General features: G+C 38.7%; 1 protein-coding gene across 1 annotated transcript in view; it reads left to right on the top strand.

The window, feature by feature from the left end:
• Window positions 1-2,644: 2,644 nt before the first annotated feature.
• The window catches only part of UGT8 (UDP glycosyltransferase 8), a gene marked incomplete at both ends in the record, with an annotated part of 59,103 nt that continues 40,262 nt past the window's right edge, over window positions 2,645-21,485 (top strand). Inside the window, one exon of the mRNA XM_082838395.1 lies at window positions 2,645-3,466. Coding sequence (XP_082694521.1) covers window positions 2,645-3,466 — 822 coding nt within the window. The remainder of the gene's footprint in view (window positions 3,467-21,485) is intronic.

The raw sequence follows: 21,485 nt of genomic DNA, 5'->3' as shown, positions 1-21,485 counted from the left end.
GTATCTTGGATAACAGTCCTTTTATCAAATATATCTTTTGCAAATATTTCTCCCAGTCTATTGCTTATCTTCTCATTCTCTTGACCTTATCTTTCTCAGAGGAGAAATTTTAATATTAATGAAGTCCAGCTTATCAATAGACACATTCTGATACTTCTGGACTAGCAAGTATCTCACCGTTTGTTGGTAGTTGTGTTAGTCATTCTGTTATCCATGAAAGAGATAGTTCTGAGGTTAAAGTGCTGTTGTAATCCTTCATAATGGACTTTGTATTTGAACAGCGAATAACACGCTTGTGCAAATGATGCTTCTTTGTTGGTGATGGCTTTTTTCATGAAGACATATGCAGGCCTAGTAGACATTATTTTTAGAAGATATTTTATCACATGAATATTGGTATTTCTGAATAGTTACTTTTAGAATTTTTATGTACAGAATCTATGTCCTTTTTCTAACCTTATTTTGGTACAGTAGCCACTAGTAGTAATTTAAAGTCAGTTCCTCAGTCACACTAATCATATTTTAGCTGCTCCCTAGAGGCTACCATATTGGACAGTAAGGAGATAGAACATTTTCATCATCACAGATCATTCTATTAGATAGTACTGTTCTAGAATGTAAGCAATTGTGCATTAAATTGTCATTTTGTGCAATTTCTTTTTACTTTGCAGTAGGTACTAAAATAAAATAAAAAAGGGAAAAAAATAAGAAACATGGTAAAAGGATTTGTTTCCCTACTATTATTTTTTTGTTTTGTTTCTTAGTGATTTATGATAAAGTAATAGTTTTAACTGCAGCTGAAGGAACTGAGTCTGCTCAGCTAAATGCAAAACACAGTCAGCAGAGCAGTTGCCTACCATTGGTCCATCATCCTGTGTGTCTTCTTGGACATGCATGTAGTAACAGGCACTATTAATCACAGCAGTGGACAGTTCTGCTGTAATAGCTGTTTCTACATAAATCTCACTCCTAAAATTAATAACATGTCTACTTAAAATTCCTAATTTTTCCTCCTTGGCATGGGAAGGAGGCTACACCAGAGAGACACATTGGAGAGACAACACAGGAGAATAAAGACCTGGAAAGTTTTCTCCAAGATTGGTTGCTTAATTTTCTTCCTTCAGTGACCTTGTAATTATAGAATAAACTTACTTTATTGCTACATAAACAGTGTTTTCTCCAAATTTATTTTTTAAAGCCCTCACGTTAATTCAAGCAACATTTAGCATAGACTTTTATATGTTTATAAAGTATATTACTTCTGTTTACTCTTAATGATGTAGTATCATTTAGAAATGGTTTGAAAATTTCCTTGTAATGAGAGAGGGAAAAAGCACCTGGAAATATTTATAGTTTAATCTTGGTATTGGAACAATCTATCATTGCCTGCTATTGATTTCTTCTTTTTTTTTTTTTAGGTTGCTTGCAGTGTTTGAATGTTGAGAAGGTATAGTTGTTTAAACTGCATTTATGTGGTGGGAATTTGTACAAGTAGGATGATTAATATATGATAATGAGTAAAAATAGATATTGATTTGGTGATTGCATATAAATGTATTTTGAGTTGTTCCTTGAAGTAAAAGTGTCCAATTCTCATGGGTGACTATTGTTCATATCTTCCCCTATTTGGAGGCTAATTTAGAGTCTAAGAAAAAATTATTTTGGATAGGTAGGGGGAGTTTGCATACTCTATGGCCCCCATAGGTATTATTTCTAAAAAATGATAGAGGATGAATCTAACTATTGTATATACTCTATTAACACAAAAGCATAGAAGAAGCATTAGCCATCAAGGATACAGCCATCATCTGACTTGCCTTTTGCACCTGAGTTACAGGTACAACACAGGAAGTGTAGTCAAGGACATAGTCACTCATCAGTCACTTCTTTCACAAACATTTACTGAGATGCAGTTAACTTTCTTGAACTTTTCTATTAAAAGTTTCTCTTCTAGATAATGCCCTGAAATGAATCAGCAAATTGATATAAATTACATAAACAGAGTCTGCCAGGATGCTTAAGGGTATTTAGATAAAGGAGAAAGTCACATTCAAGGTCATTTTTTTCCTGTGGAAAAGTGTATTTTCTATAGAATTACTACTTGAAATAATTATTTTCTAAAACATAATCTTTTTTTCGTATGCTTTAGTCATAACTGGGAAGGTTACTGCTGTGATAAAAAGCTTTAAAAAGAGACATACATGCTGATATACCTGGAAATAAGAAGTCTTGGCTCTAATTCCTGGGATTAACATTGATGTTCAATTAAAAGATAAACAGATGTTTCATAGATACCTCATAGCTATTATTCAAAGAAGAGAGATCTTTTGTCATTCAATCTTATAGGTCTCGTTTCAAATTAAAAAAAAAATTAGTTCTCCATTATTGATGCAATTGTGTGTTCCAAAACTGATACATTTTAAATATATTTCAGTCTATGCCAGTTTTGCTGTCAATTCTATACTTTGAAAAATACCTTTCAAAAATAAAGAGGCAACTAGAACAAACATTGGGATAATTTTTAAAAGTGATCCTTAGGCAAAGTACTGGATCATCAAATACTTTGAAAAAGTGTCTTTGTGGTTGTTTTGAATGGTAAGGGTTGCATTCTGTTTTCAGTAGTTTTCTGGTTGTCATTTCAGCTATGAAGTCTTACACTCCGTATTTCATGCTCCTGTGGAGTGCTGTTGGGATAGCGAAGGCCGCCAAAATCATCATCGTGCCGCCAATTATGTTCGAAAGCCATATGTACATTTTCAAGACACTAGCCTCTGCCTTGCACGAGAGTGGGCACCACACAGTGTTCCTCCTCTCTGAAGGTAGAGACATCACGCCATCTAATCATTACAGCCTCCAGCGCTACCCAGGGATCTTTAACAGTACCACCTCGGATGCTTTCCTGCAGTCCAAAATGCGGAATATTTTCTCTGGGAGATTGACAGCAATCGAACTGTTTGACATACTGGATCACTATACCAAGAACTGTGATATGATGGTTGGCAACCGTGCCCTGATTCAGGGTCTAAAAAAGGAAAAGTTTGACCTGCTGCTGGTGGACCCTAATGACATGTGTGGATTTGTGATAGCTCATCTTTTAGGGGTTAAATATGCTGTATTTTCAACTGGCCTTTGGTATCCTGCCGAAGTGGGCGCTCCTGCCCCATTAGCTTACGTCCCGGAGTTTAACTCACTCCTCACAGACCACATGAACCTGCTGCAAAGGATGAAAAACACCGGCGTTTACCTCATTTCCAGATTAGGGGTCAGCTTTCTGGTTCTTCCCAAATATGAGAGGATAATGCAGAAGTACAACCTGCTGCCGGAGAAGTCCATGTATGACTTGGTCCATGGGTCCAGCCTGTGGATGCTGTGTACAGATGTAGCACTGGAGTTTCCGAGACCCACTCTGCCTAATGTTGTTTATGTAGGAGGGATCCTCACCAAACCAGCCAGCCCACTACCAGAAGTAAGGTTTGCTGAGCTCCTTGGGAATCTTTTCTAAATATAAATGTCAGTTTGTCAGCTTTGAGTTTTGAAGAGATAGAGCTGGGCATTGTCGGGTAACAAATGCTATTCTAAAAAGCGGTTAAGACACAGAGCCTACCAAGGTTCCTTTATCTGTGGGTGCCTCACTCCCCTGGAACGCATTCCTACGTCAGAGGAGCATTTCGGTAATCCCGAGAGGCCACTCTGCCATATGGTCAGTAGACTGGAAAGTAGATTTTTGATTAAGTTATAACTGTAGTATAACAGAGAATGTGGTTAGATAGTTCGTTTTAATGAGTGTGAGTGATTTTGCTTTTAATTAAACACAGAGATCCTTCTGTCTCCCCCAGAAAGCACAAACACAGTTGTCTGCCTCTAGGTTAGGTCCCGTGAACTCAAATAAGTAGGATGATGTGAATAGTGGTTCTTCTTTCAGCAGTCCTGACCACTAGAAAGTTTATGTCCAACATTGAAAATGAGGTAGTAACTTCCATTCGCCTAGGAAGCTAACTAATTTTAAGTTAGTAAGCAAATGTAACTGTTTAAAGAAATCATGCCCCATTGTGATTTCATTTCAAAGATGGAATTAATTATGTCTTAACAAAACCCTTCTACTCTGAGTCAAACCTGAATTCTTTTTGCTGGCTGAGCTGTCAGCACATACCCTTGTGTTCTGTTCTCCATCCTAGTTTGTTTTTTTATTAGGTATCTCAAACTGGCAGGAGCCGTATTGCATATCGGTTGTTGTAGGGGATTTTCTAACCTCAGGTTGACGCTGGATTTAATCTCAACATCTAATGGCATTTACCAGAAGTGTAGGGCCTGTTCTATGATTTTTGCTATTGCAACCATTTCTACTCTTAAAATTCTTAAAGTAGCCACTCACGACAACTGTTAAATTGTTCATCCCTAACTCTGGTCACTACATTTAAGAAAAAATCTGCCAGGGCCTTGATGAAGAGTAAATCTAGTTTTTCTCCTATAGTTATCAGGTAAGCACAATCACTAGGCAGAATTTTCTCGTGGGGACATAAGGTGATTGGAATATACAGCCTGTAGACTTCTTTAACACCTCCATTAGAAGCATATTTAATAAATAATACTTTGATATATTTCATGTAACATGGAGAAATAGAACTCGCCAGATCTTTGGCCCATAAGCCCTAGATGCCGCTGGTAGAGCCTGTGAGAGTGAGCTCAGGCCTTCTCTCTGACACCAGCTGTGAAGGATAGGGGTTAGTCTCAGCGTGTCTCAGCCATTTGTGAATTTACTTAAGCCCACTTCGAATCCCAGATAGTCTCTGCCAGAGTCACTGTGTGATGTTTTATCCCTTTCCTAAAGGTAACTAAAATCAAACTTCAGAAGCAGCTTCCAAGAGACCTGGAAGCAAGTCTGTCTCTGCTTTAACTGAGTCGTTCGTAATGTCAGGCAGATCAGCCGTACTCCCTCAAATCTTCATCTTTTCCCAAACAGGGTACTGCCCTTCTGCTTGCTCCTTTGGGTTTTTGTTCGAATGCTATCTCCCTTCTTCAGGTTGAAGAAGGGACCAATGATAAGGAATCTTCTGATTGCCTTTTTTTTTCTTCCATCCCTGTACCTTTTTCTTGAGTTGTAGCGGCTTGAACTATATAAGTACAGAATACTATTGTATGCTTAGTCAAGTAGCATGGGTCCTTATGCCTGTTAGTTTCACTGTGGTAGTCCCCCCTTACCTGCAGCTTCAGTCATCCTCGGTCACCCACGGTCTGAAAATATTAAAATTCCATAAATAAGCAGTTCATAAGTTTTAAATTGCACATAATTTTGAGTAGCTTGATGAAATCTCACATAGCCTAGCTCTGTCCCGCCCAGAATACCCAGCCATCCACATGGTCTGCTCCTGACATCCAGCCGTTGCCATCGTAATGGCTCCATGATCCAGCATCGCTTGGAGCAGATGATCCTCCTTCTGATGTATCATCAGAAGGTCAACAGTAGCCTAACTCTGTGTCACGGTGCCTGCGTCATTCACCTCGCTTCATCTGATCATGTAGGCATTTTATCATGCCTGCGTCATTCACCTCACTTCATCTGATCACGTAGGCATTTTATCATCTCGTGTCATCACAAGAAGGGTGAGTAGAGCACAATAAGATATTGAGAGAGAAACCACATTCACATAATTTCTATTACAGTATATTATGATCTATTTTATATTAGTTATTGTTAATCTCCTACTGTGCCTAATTTATAATTTATATATATATATATAAATTTATAATTTATAATTATATATATATAAATATATAAATTTATAAGTTAAACTTCATCGTAGGTATGGATGTATAGGAAAGAAAAGGTATGTATAGGGTTCAGTACTATTCAAGATTTCAGGCACTCACTGGAGGTTTGGAACATATACTCTGTGGATAAAGGGGGGGCTACTCTACCTTGTTTTACTTTAAAAGCATCTTTTGTGTGGTTTTTGGAGCCTCATGTAAGGTTATTACCCAAAATGTTTTCTGATTTGCCATGATTTCTAGTTTGACGCTGGCTTGACCTACTTTGTGGGCTTTCCTGTTCTTTTTTCCTCTTTGGGCTTTTTGTAATGATTCTTTTGAAAACGTGCTCTTTATTTACAATTATTGCTTTAGCTGTGACAGTTAGTTAGGTGTCACACTCAGATACATACACATCTGGCATGTGCATGTGTTACGTATGTGGACCAGATAAGTATATTATTATCATGGAAAATCTGTTAGGTTGTAAGTGTGAAGGGCCTTTTTCACTTCAGTGTGCCATTTACAAAGTTCTTCAATAGGGAGTATTTTGAAGAATGATGTGTCTTATCCTTTCATGTATTCCTCACACTAGTGAGGCTTTATATGTGTAGGAACACGTGTGTTCCTATTGCGATTTCTCTAGTAGATTTGTCTGATACAGTAAACTGTACCTCAGGTTTCTGAAAGTTAATGAGTTTCTCAAATGCCGGTATTACTTACAGGTCATGGTTGTGACACTAAAATAATAGAGCCCAGCAAGTGGCCTCCTAGAACACATGATTCACTAATAACAGCTTAATTGTTAACTGCCTTGGTATCTTGCACTGGCAATGGATTAAATTTTCCAGATGTCTGGAAATGATTTGACAGTGGGATTTCATTTCACAACCTGGGATGAAAAGATAGAGAAAATGTCTAAAAGACATTTTCCAGGAGCTTTCATAATGTTTGAGCCCAAAGAAACTCTAGAGAGCATCTAGTTCAGCTCTATTTTTCCTCCTCAAAATACAAAAATTCGTTTGTCACACAGGAGATGAAAAGAATTTGAGTGTCTCGTCCAGGCCAGAGTTTGTGGCACAGCCAAGTGAATTGTTTTGCTATTAAACAAAGCCAAGTGGATTGTTTTGCTATTAGTTAGATATTTTGTCAAGCTGCCTGCATCTCTTGTCACTCATTTTACTCATTTACACTTTTAGAGTGTATACAAAACTATGCAGAGACAATTTTGCTGATCTTTATTTGCTATCTCAGAGATTGTGAGGACTTAATATGAGAGTCACATTACACCATTTGGACTCTTCCTTGTGCTTTACAGATGTAATGATAGAGATCAGGCAGAATCCAAATGCTTTTGATTACAAAATGTTGCATTGGTGTAGAGTGAAGAAATTGTCTGCCTTGATAATAGAATCATTTCTAAATGCATGTGCCTAACTTATCATACTATTTACTACCGGGCCGCCTACAGTAGGAGGCCTTAAAATGTCCTTAAGGGGAAGAGGTTTAGGTTGGATTATATCCATATAGTGGCTTATCTCTATCTTTACAGGGTGGTAGAGAACATGGAAACAAATTAAAAAAATAAAAAGCTTTACTTAGGTCAGGAAGGAGGTCTGTAAATAGATCCCTATTTGATTAGGTCCTTCAAGTATTAAATGTGAATGAAATAATAACATCTTATAGAGGGTGATTGTAGCTTTTAGTGGTTTGGTTAGGGGGTAATAACAATAATATTACCAAAGAATAGTACATTTACTTAGGGAGTCTTTTGATGATTAAAATTCACATGTTTCAGGTGATAATTTTTAGATGATTTCCCATTGGTGGGAAGTGGTCTAGCCCTGTCAAGCAGTTGACCTCAGCCACTTTTCAGCTTCTATAGCCCTGAACCGTAATTGCACCTAATGGATTGTACCTTAATTATTGGTTTTTCACACGGCTTTCTCCCTAACTAGGGTGTGGATGCCATAAAGGGTGGACACCAAGGTGGGTAACCTCTGTACCCTGAGTGCCTGGAAAATGGTAGCCACTCAATGAATGTTTAAATGAATTGCATCAAAGAGAAATAGTTGCCAAAAAATAGGTGATTGAACTAGTACAACAGTGTTGTTAATATTATAACCATTATTTGTTTATTCCAAGTTATGTCCAGATGCCATTGCAGCCATTAAGTAACCAAACTTTCCAGGTTAAGTTATTTTAATAAATTAGAATAGCCACTTAATGATACTGATATTGAGAAAAGGAGATCATCATACATTACCCAACTGGTGAGCTAAATGGTCTCTACTGTGTTCCAAACATACATGTGAACAGGGCTAGTAATGCAAGTCAGGCCAGCTGTTGCTGTGTCAAAGATGATTTGCGGTGGTATGGCACTCATTTGGTGGACCTCAGAGGTGCTTTATGGCCAGGCTAGGAGTATGAAAGGCATTTTCATTTCACCATTTGTAGAGACATTCTTAATTTAGGGAAACACAGTCCTGGGGAAAGATACAGATAAGAGATAAACAGATAAGAAAGAGCAAGAGGCCAAGGACAGTGTCATGAGATACTCACTGTTTGTCATTTTGTAGTTTGCCTGAACTCCCTCACAGAGAAAGGTTTGGGGGCAAAAAAGGGACATTGTGCAATGGATTCATTAGATTAACCCACTTGTGAGCAGATCAGGTTATGAGAAGAAGAATAAAACCAAGAAGCAAGACAGTGGCTTTTTTATTTAGTTTTCATGGAGTCACCTAGAAGCCATTACTTATTATTACATATGGAAATGGAAAGCTGACCTCCCCAAGAGTGAATGGATGTCTAAGCTGAGTTATGGGACCAGAGTCCTTGGGGCTAACAGATTGATCCAGGGTTACGCAGCAGATGTGGAAAATTAAGGCCATTTTAATAGTATGTTGCATATAAGTTATCTCTTGAAATGTAAAGCTAGAGATAAAATTATAACCATTGTATCATATTGATTAAAATGTCCCCTTTTAAATAAGTATCATTTAATCAAAATATATATCTTTTATAGTAAGTTCCTTATGTTGGATACTATCACTCACAAATAATTTTTTAGGATGTCTTCATCCATGCAGTACTACTGTGCTATATTGGTAGCAGTGCAGGGATCGGAAAATTGAGAACTCTAATATTTGGAAGAGATGAATGATTTAATTCCAATTACTGATTCTTAGCTTAAATATTCACCACAACATGATAGTTGGGCATAAATAATAGATTCCCTGTGGGAACTCAGTAATGTAAATGTTGTTGCAGATATTTCTTGCAAAGGTTTTGTAGGTTGATTATATATTTTTGTCTTTATTGTAGTAAGAAACCAGATTACCTGGCTAAGTGAATCTATCCAAGAAGTAAATCAGGCACTGTTGCAAACATCAATAAGTTACTGTTTAGTTCACTGATAGTGGTAATTTTCTAAGAAGCACTGTAGTTTTAAATAGCTTATCAGTTGCTTCTGTAAGCGTCATAGGCTTAAAAGGGTTTCCTGATACATTAGGAGACCCGAATATAATTGAAATTGCAGAGTCTGACATGATTTTTAAACACCTTCCTCCCTCTGCTGTTAAGTGTTTAAGCTTTAAGATGCCCTGCAGAATTGTTCGTTTAGATATTAATTCAAATGCTGGCGATGTCAAAGGAAATATTTTTTAACTGATCATTTTCTACAAATGATAGTTCTCATAATTAAATTGCTTTTGGCACCAGTTTTTAGAATGATATTCTTCACAAATAGTCTCATTCCAAGCCAAACAGTTAAATTGCTACTGTCAATGAGTTTGTCAGATCTATTCCTGAGTGCAGATTTTGACAGAGAGGATGGAGTGAGCACGAGCTTCTGAAGAAGCAGTGGCACTGGAGACAAGCTACCTATTTCATAGTTTGTTTACGGAATTTTTCATACCAACTTTCCAGGGGCTGCGGCAAAGTAGCGAAGTGGAAAAACATGGGCCTTTTCAGCCAAATGGTCCTGGCTTTTAGTCCTGGCCTTCATAAGACTCTTTCGGACAAGGGAGGGAGCCAGCCTCGTTAAAACGAGGACAGCAGTGCTTACCTCGGAGGGTTTCCATAAATGAGCGCAATGGCAATAACTAGTGGTGGTAGTTGTTGCTCTTACTATTGTTGTGATAACTCGTTATTTAAGATGCGCTGTAGTTACTGAATCACTATCACTTGCTGTCGTCCACCTGGCAGATAGAAGAATGGTTTCAGAGGCGTAGGGAGTACGTGGAGGAAGTGTCTATGGCGTCACATCTACTCATTTTAGGGGTTGGCACTTGGTACTTCTACTTCCATCTTGGGGATGTTTATTTCCCTTTCTTTCATTGTCTTTCTCACTGAAGTAGAATGAAAATGACAAGTGAGATAGGTGCCCCTTAGACCGTCTGAGTGTCTTAAGAAATGAGCAGAAGCTGACAGGTATGTGTTGTAAGGGCAGGAGAATTAAGGAGGTAGCCCTCTGGTACTTTTGAATGCTGGCTTCTTCAGGTTCAGTGATCCTGTCTGTGATTTTTCAGTCCTTTAAGTGGAGGAGCAGGGATTCTGCTCCTGCTCTGCCGCCTCCAGGCTTGTTCCTTCTCCTTCTGGGCTTCCCATTCCTGAGGGACCTTTGGGGAAGCTCCAGACAAGTAAATACCTGCCTTCTAGACAGAGATTCTACCCAGATTCTCCTCCACACTCAGGCCCTGCTGAATTAGATTATTAGATTAGGTAACCCATAACCCTCAAAAAAAAAAAAAAGTTTGAGATTTTCTTCTAAGATCTAGAGTGCAGACTGCAATCAACCTCAGTGTTTATCCCTACTTCTTCCTATATCTCTATAGCCTGCCCAAGTTGTAGCTTTTGTATACTGTAATTCCTTCACTCTCCGCAGTATTGTTTAGATCAGAATCTCATCACGTTCTTGTTAAAACATGGATTGTAGGGCCAGTTAGGAGATCTGGGGTGGGTGTACTAATCTGTAACAAGTTCCTAGGTGATGTTGATGCTGCTGGTTTAAGGACTAACCACAATTTGAGAACCACTCATTTACATTCAGACAATAAGTGTGAACTGTACATTTTAATTACATTATGTAATATATTTTGTATGAGAATCATTTTTTTCCTGATCATTATAGATTTTTTCTCTTCTAGAAAATTATTTTCAGTATAAATTGTACCACCAGAAATGTATATACATATCTAGATTTCCCTTGCTTTAGGAAGCAGATCTACATAGAACATCCATGTGCAGCCATGTTAATAATAGGTAGGGTCTTCAGTACTAAAGTCCTTTAACTTTTCTCCCTATTTTCCTTTATCTCTATCACTGTTTTTTTTTTAACATCTTTATTGCAGTATAATTGCTTTACATTGTTGTCTGAGTTGCTGCTGTATAACAAAGTGAATCAGCTATACATATACATATATCCCCATATCCCCTCCCTCTTGCGTCTCCCTCCCACCCTCCCTATCCCACCCCTCCAGGTGGTCACAGAGCACCGAGCTGATCTCCCTGTGCTGTGCGGCTGCTTCCCACTAGCTATCTATTTTACATTTGGTAGTGTATATGTGTCCATGGCACTCTCTCACTTCATCCCAGTTTACCCTTCCCCCTCCCTGTGTCAAGTACATTCTCTATGTCTGCGTCTTTATTCCTGTCCTGCGCTAGGTTCTTCAGAACCTTTTTTTTTTCTTTAGATTGCATATATATGTGTTAGCATACGTATTTGTTTTCCTCATTCTGACTTACTTCACTCTGTATGACAGACTCTAGGTCCATCCACCTCCCTACAAATAACTCAATTTCATTCCTTTTTATGGCTGAGTAATATTCCATTGTATATATGTGCCACATCGTCTTTATCCATTCATCTGCCGATGGACACTTAGGTTGCTTCCATGTCTGGGCTATTGTAAATAGTGCTGCAGTGAACATTGTTGTACATGACTCTGAATTATGGTTTTCTCAGGGTATATTCCCAGTAGTGTGATTGCTGGGTTGTATGGTAGTTCTATTTGTAGGTCTTTTTTTTTTTTTGCGGTATGCGGGCCTCTCACTGTTGTGGCCTCTCCCGTTGTGGAGCACAGGCTCTGGACGCGCAGGCTTAGCGGCCATGGCTCACGGGCCCAGCCGCTTCACGGCATGTGGGATCTTCCTGGACCGGGGCATGAACCCGTGTCCCCTGCATTGGCAGGCGGACTCTAAACCACTGCGCCACCAGGGAAGCCCTATTTTTAGTTTTTTGAGGAACCTCAATACTGTTCTCCATAGTGGCTGTATCAATTTACATTCCCACCAACAGTGCAAGAGGGTTCCCTTTTCTCCACACCCTCTCCAGCATTTATTGTTTGTAGATTTTTTGATGATGGCATTCTGACTGGTGAGAGGTGATACCTCATTGTAGTTTTGATTTGCATTTCTCTAATGATTAATGATGTTGAGCATTCTTTCATGTGTTTGTTGGCAATATGTATATCTTCTTTGGAGAAATGTCTGTTTAGGTCTTCTGCCCATTTTTTGATTGGGTTGTTTGTTTTTTTTGTAATTGAGCTGCATGAGCTCCTTGTAAATTTTGGAGATTAATCCTCTGTCAGTTGCATCGTTTGCAAATATGTTCTCCCATTCTGAGGGCTGTCTTTTCATCTTGTTTATGGTTTCCTTTGCTGTGCAACGGCTTTGAAGTTTCATTAGGTCCCATTTGTTTATTTTTTTTATTTCTATTTCTCTAGAGGGTGGGTCAAAAAGCATCTTGCTGTGATTTATGTCATAGAGCGTTCTGCCTATGTTTTCCTCTAAGAGTTTGATAGCGTCTGGCCTTACATTTAGGTCTTTAATCCATTTTGAGTTTATTTTTGTGTATGGTGTTAGGGAGTGTTCTAATTTCATTCTTTTCCATGTAGCTGTCCGGTTTTCCCAGCACCACTTATTGAAAAGGCTGTCTTTTCTCCATTGTATATTCTTTCCTCCTTAATCAAAGAGAAGTTGACATATGTGTGTGGGTTTATCTCTGGGCTTTCTATCCTGTTCCATTGATCATGATTTCTTATTTTGTGCCAGTACCATACTGTCTTCATTACTGTAGCTTTGTAGTATAGTCTGAAGTCAAGGAGACTGACTCCTCCAGCTCCGTTTTTCTTTCTCAAGGTTGCTTTGGCTATTCAGGATCTTTTGTGTTTCCATACAAATTGTGAAATTTTTTGTTCTAGTTTTGTGAAAAATGCCAGTGGTAGTTTGATAGGGATTGCATTGAATGTGTCGATTGTTTTGGGTAGTAGAGTCATTTTCACAATAATGATTCTTCCATTCCAAGGACATGGTATATCGCTCCATCTGTTTGTATCATCTTTAATTTCTTCATTAGTGTCTTATACTTTTCTGCATACAGGTCTTTTGCCTCCTTAGGTAGGTTTATTCCTATGTATTTTATTCTTTTTGTTGCAATGGTAAATAGGAGTGTTTCCTTAATTTCTCTTTCAGATTTTTCATCATTAGTGTATAGGAATGCAAGAGGTTTCTGTGCATTAATTTTGTATCCTACTACTTTACCAAATTCATTGATTAGCTCTAGTAGTTTTCTGGTAGCATCTTCAGGATTCTCTATGTATAGTATCGTGTCATCTGCAAACAGTGACAGCTTTACTTCTTCTTTTCTGATTTGGATTCCTTTTATTTCTTTTTCTTCTCTGATGTGGCTAAAACTTCCAAAACTATGTTGAATAATAGTCATGAGAGTGGATAACCTTGTCTTGTTCTTGATCTTAGAGGAAATGGTTTTAGTTTTTCACCATTGAGAATAATGTTGGCTGTGGGTTTGTCATATATGGCGTTTATTATGTTGAGGTAAGTTCCCTCTATGCCTGATTTCTGGAGAGTATTTATCATAAATGGGTGTTGAATTTTGTCAAAAGTTTTTTCTGCATGTATTGAGATGATCATATGGTTTTTCCTCTCAATTTGTTAATATGGTTTATCACATTGATTGATTTGCATATTCAAGAATCTTTGTATTCCTGGGATAAACCCCACTTGATCATGGTGTATGATCCTTTTAATGTGCTGTTGGATTCTGTTTGCTAGTATTTTGTTGAGGATTTTCGCATGTATGTTCATCAGTGATAATGGCCTGTAGTTTTCTTTCTTTTGGCATCTTTGTCTGGATTTGGAATCAAGATGATGGTGGCCTCATAGAATGAGTTTGGGAGTGTTCCACCCTCTACTCTATATTGGAAGAGTTTGAGAAGGATAGGTGTTAACTCTTCTCTTAATGTTTGATAGAATTCGTCTGTGAAGCCATCTGGTCCAGGGCTTTTGTTTGCTGGATGATTGTTAATCACAGTCTCAATTTCAGTGCTTGTGATTGGTCTGTTTATACTTTCTGTTTCTTCTTGGTTCAGTCTTGGAAAGTTGTGCTTTTTCTAAGAATTTGTCCATTTCTTCGTGGTTGTCCATTTAATTAGCATATAGTTGCTTTTAGTATTCTCTCATGATTTTTGCAGTGTCAGTTGTTACTTCTTTTTCATTTCTAATTCTATTGATTTGAGTCTTCTCCCTTTTTTTCATGATGAGTCGGGCTAATGGTTTATCAATTTTGTTTATCTTCTCAAAGAACCAGCTTTTAATTTTATAGATCTTTGCTATCGTTTCCTTCATTTCTTTTTCATTTATTTCTAATCTGATCTTTATGATTTCTTTCCTTCTGCTGACTTTTGGGGGGTTTTGTTCTTTCTCTAATTGCTTTAGGTGTGAGGTTAGGCTGTTTATTTGAGATGTTTCTTGTTTCTTGAGGTAGGTTGGTATTGCTATATAAACTTCCCTCTTAGAACTGCTTTTGCTGCATCCCATACATTTTGGATCATCGTATTTTCGTTGTCATTTGTCTCTAGGTATTTTTTGTTTTCCTCTTTGATTTCTTCAGTGATCTCTTGGTTATTTAGTAGTGTATGGTTTAGCCTCCATGTGTTTGTGTTTTTTACATTTTTTCCCCTGTAGTTTATTTCTAATCTCATAGCTTTGTGGTTGCAAAAGATGCTTAATGCAATTTCAGTTTTATTAAATTTACCAAGGCTTGATTCGTGACCCAAAATATGATCTATCCTGGACAGTGTTCCATGAGCACTTGAGAAGAAAGTGTATTCTGTACTTTTTGGATGGCATGTCCTATAAATATCAATTAAGTCCATCTTATTTAATGTATCATTTAAAGCTTGTGTTTACTTATTTATTTTCATTTTGGATGATCTGTCCATGGGTGAAAGTGGGGTGTTAAAGTCCCCTACTATGATTGTGTTACTGTCGATTTCCTCTTTTATGGCTATTAGCATTTGCCTTATGTATTGAGGTGCTCCTATGTTGGGTGCATAAATATTTACAATTGTTATATCTTCTTCTTGGATCGATCCCTTGATCATTATGTAGTGTCCTTCTTTGTGTCTTGTAACAGTCTGTATTTTAAAGTTTATTTTGTCTGATATGAGAACTGCTACTCCAGCTTTCTCTTGATTTCCATTTGCATGGACTGTCTTTTTCTATCCCCTCACTTTCAGTCTGTATGTGTCTTTAGGTCTGAAGTTGGTCTCTTGTAGACAGCATATATACAGGTCTTATTTTTGTATCCATTCAGCCAGTCTGTGTCTTCTGGTTGGAGCATTTAACCCATTTACATTTAAGGTAATTATCAATATGTATGTTTCCTTTACCATTTGCTTAATTGTTTTGGGTTTGTTTTTGTAGGTCTTTTCCTTCTCTTATGTTTCCTGCCTAGAGAAGTTCCTTTAGCATTTGTTGTGAAGCTGGTTTGCTGGTGCTGAATTTTCTTAGCTTTTGCTTGTCTGTAAAGGTTTTAATTTCTCTGTTGAATCTGAATGAGATCCTTGCTGGGTAGAGTAACCTTGGTTGTAGGTTTTTCCCTTTAATCACTTAAAGTATGTCTTGCCACTCCCTTCTGGCTTGCAGAGTTTCTGCTGAAAAATCAGCTGTTAACCTTATGGGGATTCCCTTGTGTGTTATTTGTTGCTTTCCCCTTGCTGCTTTTAATATTTTTTTCTTTGTATTTAATTTTTGATTGGTTAATCCATGTCTTGGCATGTTTCTCCTTGGATTTATCCTATATGGGACTCACTGCGGTTCCTGGACTTGATTGACTATTTCCTTTCCCATATTAGGGAAGTTTTCAACTATAATCTCTTCAAATATTTTCTCAGTCCCTGTCTTTTTCTCTTCTTCTGGGCCCTATAATTCGATGTTGGTGCATTTAATTTTGTCCCAGTGTCCTCTGAGACTGTCCTCAATTCTTTTCAGTCTTTTTTCTTTATTCTGCTCTGTGGTAATTATTTCCACTATTTTATCTTCCAGGGCACTTATCTGTTCTTTTGCCTCAGTTATTCTGCTATTGATTCCTTCTGTAGAATTTTTAATTTCATTTGTTGTGTTATTCATCATCGTTTGTTTGCTCTTTAGTTCTTCTAGGGCCTTGTTAAACATTTCTTGTATTTTCTTCCTACTATTTCCAAGATTTTGGATCATCTTTACTATCATTACCCTGAATTCTTTATCAGGTGGACTGCCTATTTCCTCTCCATTTGTTTGGTCTGGTGGGTTTTTACTTTGCTCCTTCATCTGCTGCATATTTCTCTGTCTTCTCATTTTCCTTAACTGACTGTGTTTGGTGTCTCCTTTTTGCAGGCTGCAGGTTCGTAGTTCCCATTGTTTTTGGTGTCTGCCCCCAGTGGGTAAGGTTGGTTCAGGAAGGTGTGTAGGCTTCCTGGTGGAGGGGACTAGTGCCTGTGTTCTGCTGGATGAGGCTGGATCTTGTCTTTCTGGTGGGCAGGACTGTGTCCGGTGGTATGTTTTTGGGTGTCTCTGAACTTATTAGCCAGCCTCTCTGCTAATGGATGAGGTTGTGTTCCTAACTTCCTAGTTGTTTGGCACAGGTTGTCCAGCACTGGAGCTTGCTGGTCACTGAGGGGAGCTGGGTCTTAGTGTTGAGATGGAGATCTCTGGGAGAGCTCTCGCCGATCGATAATACATGGAGTGGGGAGGTCTCTCATGGTCCAGTGTCCTCACCTTGGCTGTCCCACCTCAGAGGCTCATGCCTGACACCCGGCTGGAGCACCAAGACCCTGTGAGCCACATGACCAGGTACGTGGGGAGTTTCTTTCCTTTTGGGAAGTCTGAGGTCCTCTGCCAGCGTTCAGTAGGTGTTCTGTAGGAGTTGTTCCACGTTTAGATGTATTTCTGATGTATTTGTGGAGAGGAAGGTGATCGCCACATCTTACTCCTCCACCATCTTGAAAGTCGATCCTCTAGGGACTGTAACATTTGTTATTATGGTTTTTATTTTTTAATCTTCCAATCTTTTTGCTCATGAAGGGAAGACCCACACAGGACCTTAAGTATGCTGAAGAAATGGCAAGATTTAGGTATTGCCAAATTTGGGGGACTATCCTTCTGGAGAAGATGAAACTATCACTTTTTTTTTTACAACGTTCTAAAAATATTTTATCTCAGGTTAATATACAGCACTGGATCAAAACAGGCTATGATTTTAAAGTAATATTACAGAAATGCCTGTTTCTAAAATCCTAAGAAGTTATATGCTGAAATTGTTTTTGTTCTTATGTACAATCTTAAATCCAAAATCTAGTAGCAAGCAGAATGTCATTTACTTTATGTAGCATTTTGTAAATGCTCACTACCCATTAACATTTCTTTGTATTTATAATATATCAATATTATAAATATAACAAAATGAGAAAGGGTTTGTTTTTTAGTGTCCAATCTTTACATTAGCTTGCTTACTCAGAAAATACAGTTGACCCTTGAACAACCCAGGGGTTAGGGACCTTCCTCTCAAAAATCCACGTGTAGGGCTTCCCTGGTGGCGCAGTGGTTAAGAGTCCGCCTGCCGATGCAGGGGACACGGGTTCGTGCCCCAGTCCGGGAGGATCCCACATGCCGTGGAGCGGCTGGGCCTGTGAGCCATGGCCGCTAAGCCTGCGCGTCCGGAGCCTGTGCTCCGCAACGGGAGAGGCCACAGCCGTGAGAGGCCCGTGTACCGCAAAAACAGAAAACAAAGAAAAAAATCCACGTGTAATTTACAGTTGGCTCTGTATACACAGTTCCTCTTTATTTGTAGTTCCTCATTCACGGATTCAAGCAACCACGGATCGTGTAGTACTGTATTATGTACTATTGAAAAAAATCCATGTGTTTGTGGATCCATGTAGTTCAGACCCATGTTGTTCAAGGGTCACGTGTATTTTTACACTGCGACATCCACTTCTATGTTTTTACTTTGAAGGCATCTCTCTTGCAAGTTAACAAACCCTGAGCATGCACATAAGGTCCCGCCTTATAAACCCAGTGTTGTCCTGGAGCTGAGAGTTGCTTTGTAAAGTGTATTTTTGTAGCAAGAAAACAGGACAGATAGCCAGAGAGAAATAGGCATTGAAGTAGTGGGATGGAATTTTTCAGGTACTTCTTAATCCAGAATGTATTCTAATTCCATCTGAAATCATGGAGTATAGAAAATTCCTCCTCACACAGTGTAGAGGGTGGCAGGACACTCACAATGCCTGTACTCAGTAATAGGAATTGGCACCAAAATAAAAATGATAAAAGTATGCAGACCAGAACCCTGAGTGTTTGTGGTGGAAGGCCTGTTCCTTAAACCCTGATCACAAAGCAGCTGTGGGATACACATACCTCCACCATTTTCTTTTGGCTTTATATCAAGGTATATTTTTGTAAAGCAACATTTATTGCTGTTTTAGGAATCACTTTTAGTAGGAGATTGAAGAATTCTGATTCTATCAGTATAAATGTAGTTAGTTAATTAGGCTCTTAACAGAGCATTCATTCTAGAAAGTACTGTGAGAGGGAGGCACGTCTTCTTTTTTCCTAAAAAAGTTTGTCTACTTCTGAGAAGAGTGCCTGTTAAAGTTAATACTTAGATTATTTCACATGGGTGGCTTTTTGTCAGGGTGGCCTTTGGGAAAATTGGTGCTCAAATGCAAGAAGGGAAAACTTAATGCCATGTTCAGGATATTATTTATTTTCCCTCGATTTGCTTCTCTTCTTTTCCCCTAGATATATGATAATAGTAAAAATAAACCTGTCAAAGTAAGCTGACCTCAGTTTATACATCTTTGAATATAGCAACTACTTAATAATTGTCTGTTGCTTTGAATTGTTTTATGCTCAATTAGATCTAGAGAAAAGTCCTTTTGATAGTAACTGAAAAGATTTCATCTGTGTAGATCTTTAAGAAAGTCACTAGGCTCTGAAAAACTGAAGACCTTTCAGAAAGAGTAATGGAAGAAACTCTTTGACAGCAGTGCTCTTGGCTCAGTCATCTTTTATATCCCACCCACTTTCATACCTAGTATTGCAGCACTTTGCGAAGTATAGGCCCTCATACATACATTTTGAATTAATATAATTTCGAGTTGTAAAAGCTGATGCGTTTGCCCAATTTATTTTGCAAAAATGGGATAAAATTGTTTTTATATTGTAAATTGCCAGAGTTTTTATCGGTGAAAAGCGGCTCAAATGTCTTGATAAATATTATTGAAACCTTGAGGCTAATAACTAAGTTCCCTGCCTACCCTTGTCAGCCCAGTGTGAGGAACAGCTAAACCAGCTTGATGTTTTCTTTTTCACTACAAAGTCCTTTGAGAACTTTTCCCTGTGTGTGGCAGGGAAAAGGTTTTGCAAAACACAAAGGGATGGCCACTCATAAAAAGGATAGATAGCTATTTAGTTATATATTCAGTGCATGTTTATTGAGTTCCTAGTAGGTGCCTGGCACCGGGCTAGTAATGTTAAGTGCAAGTTAGTTTCTTTGTGCTGCTTATAGTCTAATGGGAGAAATGACTAGTAAAGATGTAGACAGATTAATAAGAGGTATAATTTCGATGCTGAAGTGCTGGGAAGGAAACCAACAGGGTGCAATGATAGAGAACAAGGAGACAGGGTAGGGCCTTAGGAGAAGGTGGAGCCAAGGGGAGGAAAGCTTTCCAAAGGACACACCCATCCTCAGGGTGGAAGGCACTTGCACTTTGAAGACCCCAGAAAAATCAGTGAGGCTGATGGCGTGAGGCTAGGGCAGGTGGCTCAGCTGGGTTTGGAGAGGTGAGCAAAGATCCTGCCACTAAAAGGGGTTTGGATTTCACTAGATGAGTTTAAATGTGATTGGATTTGTGTTTAGAAAGACTCCCTCTGGTTGCTTTGTGGAGAAAGTATTATAAGAGAGGAAGAGAGAAGACAGGAGGACCGAATGAGTGCATGTTGCTTTTTTTAGCTCAGGAAAGAGGTGGGTTGATGGATGCGAAGGTGGTGAGCAGAGGGATGATTCCAAGTATACCGGGAGGTAGAATTAACTGGGATCAAATTTGGGGAGTGGGGAGGCAGGCAGGTTTAAGCAGGCAGGTTTCCTGCTTAAATAACCAGTAGGTGTCATTTCCTAGATGGGAAAGAGTGGGGGATGAACAGATTTTTGAGGGAGAATGCATTGTTCAGGTCGGGACATACTGAATTTGAGAAACCTGTGGATGTCTGAGTGCAGATGTTCAGTTGACCTTTGAACATGTGAGCATGTAGTTGATAGGAAAGGCCAGGGCTGTGTATTCAAAGGTGGGGGTGATCTTCCAGAAGACAGTACTAAAGTGGTGGGAATAAATGAAATTACTTACAGAGAAGTGTAGAGAAAGAGGAGGACTTAGGTTTGAGCCCCTGATACTCTATCATGTAGCAGCTGGGTAAACTCAGAGGAGCCTCCAAGAACTCTGAGAAGTCAAGTGGTGTTTTAGAATCCAAGGAGTGGGTGTTTCAGGAAGGGACGGTCCATCAGTTATCATTGCCACCAAATTAGGTGTTTCCATGTGTTAGTTGGGGACATATACATGTGGTTGTATGTCACCAGACAACTTTAATTGTTGCCAAGTAGATAATAGCAACAAAGGACTTTAAATTCATGCTCACCTTTAAGAATCAGCCTTGCATCTGCTGCATCAGTCCGTTGGTAAAGTTGAAAGAGCATCCACTGGGAACCGGACAAATATATACAGTTGACCCTTGAACAACAGGGGTTTGAACTGCGTGGGTCCACTTATGCGCCGATACAGAAGAACCTTAGATACAGAGGGCCGACTGTAAATTATACTGGGCTTATTGACTGCGGGGAGGGTTGGCACCCCTATCCCCCAAGTTGTTCAGGGGTCAGCTGCGTATTCAGAGTCTCTGGCTAGGTCCTGGAGAGATCGATTTCTCTTTGTGGGCTCCTGTTTCTTTATCACTAAGCCGTGGGTGGGTGAGTGGATGGGGATTAAACTGGTTTTTAAAGGTTTTTCCACTTCAGTGATGGTGTGAAATCGAACATATTGAGCACCATACATACGTTAAAATCCAGACTTATATTCTTAAATTAAAACATTTTTACTTTTGGTGCAATTAATGTTGACAGAATCAAAGTCAAGCAGACCTTTCTGCAGGTGTGTTTTAAGTCCTAGTTCATAGAAGTGGAGGCTTGCAGAGAGTGGACAAGGGATAGGTATGAAAGAGGATTTATTTTGCAATTTACATATGGTGAAGCTTTTGTTGTCTGGTAAATCATAAAGAATGATTAGAAATAGTATTAAGAGAAATAATTTTTGCTTTTTAAAAAGCTGATTAACATTCAGTTCATCGTTTGGTTTTATTTTGCACAATACACAAAATACATCTTTTTCAGGGAATATAATTGAATT

Source organism: Leucopleurus acutus (assembly GCF_964270905.1).
Source record: "Leucopleurus acutus genome assembly, chromosome: 4".
NCBI classification, from domain to species: domain Eukaryota; kingdom Metazoa; phylum Chordata; class Mammalia; order Artiodactyla; family Delphinidae; genus Leucopleurus; species Leucopleurus acutus.
The sequence above is the reverse complement of the archived record's forward strand: the minus strand, read 5'-3'. Positions and strand labels throughout refer to the sequence as shown.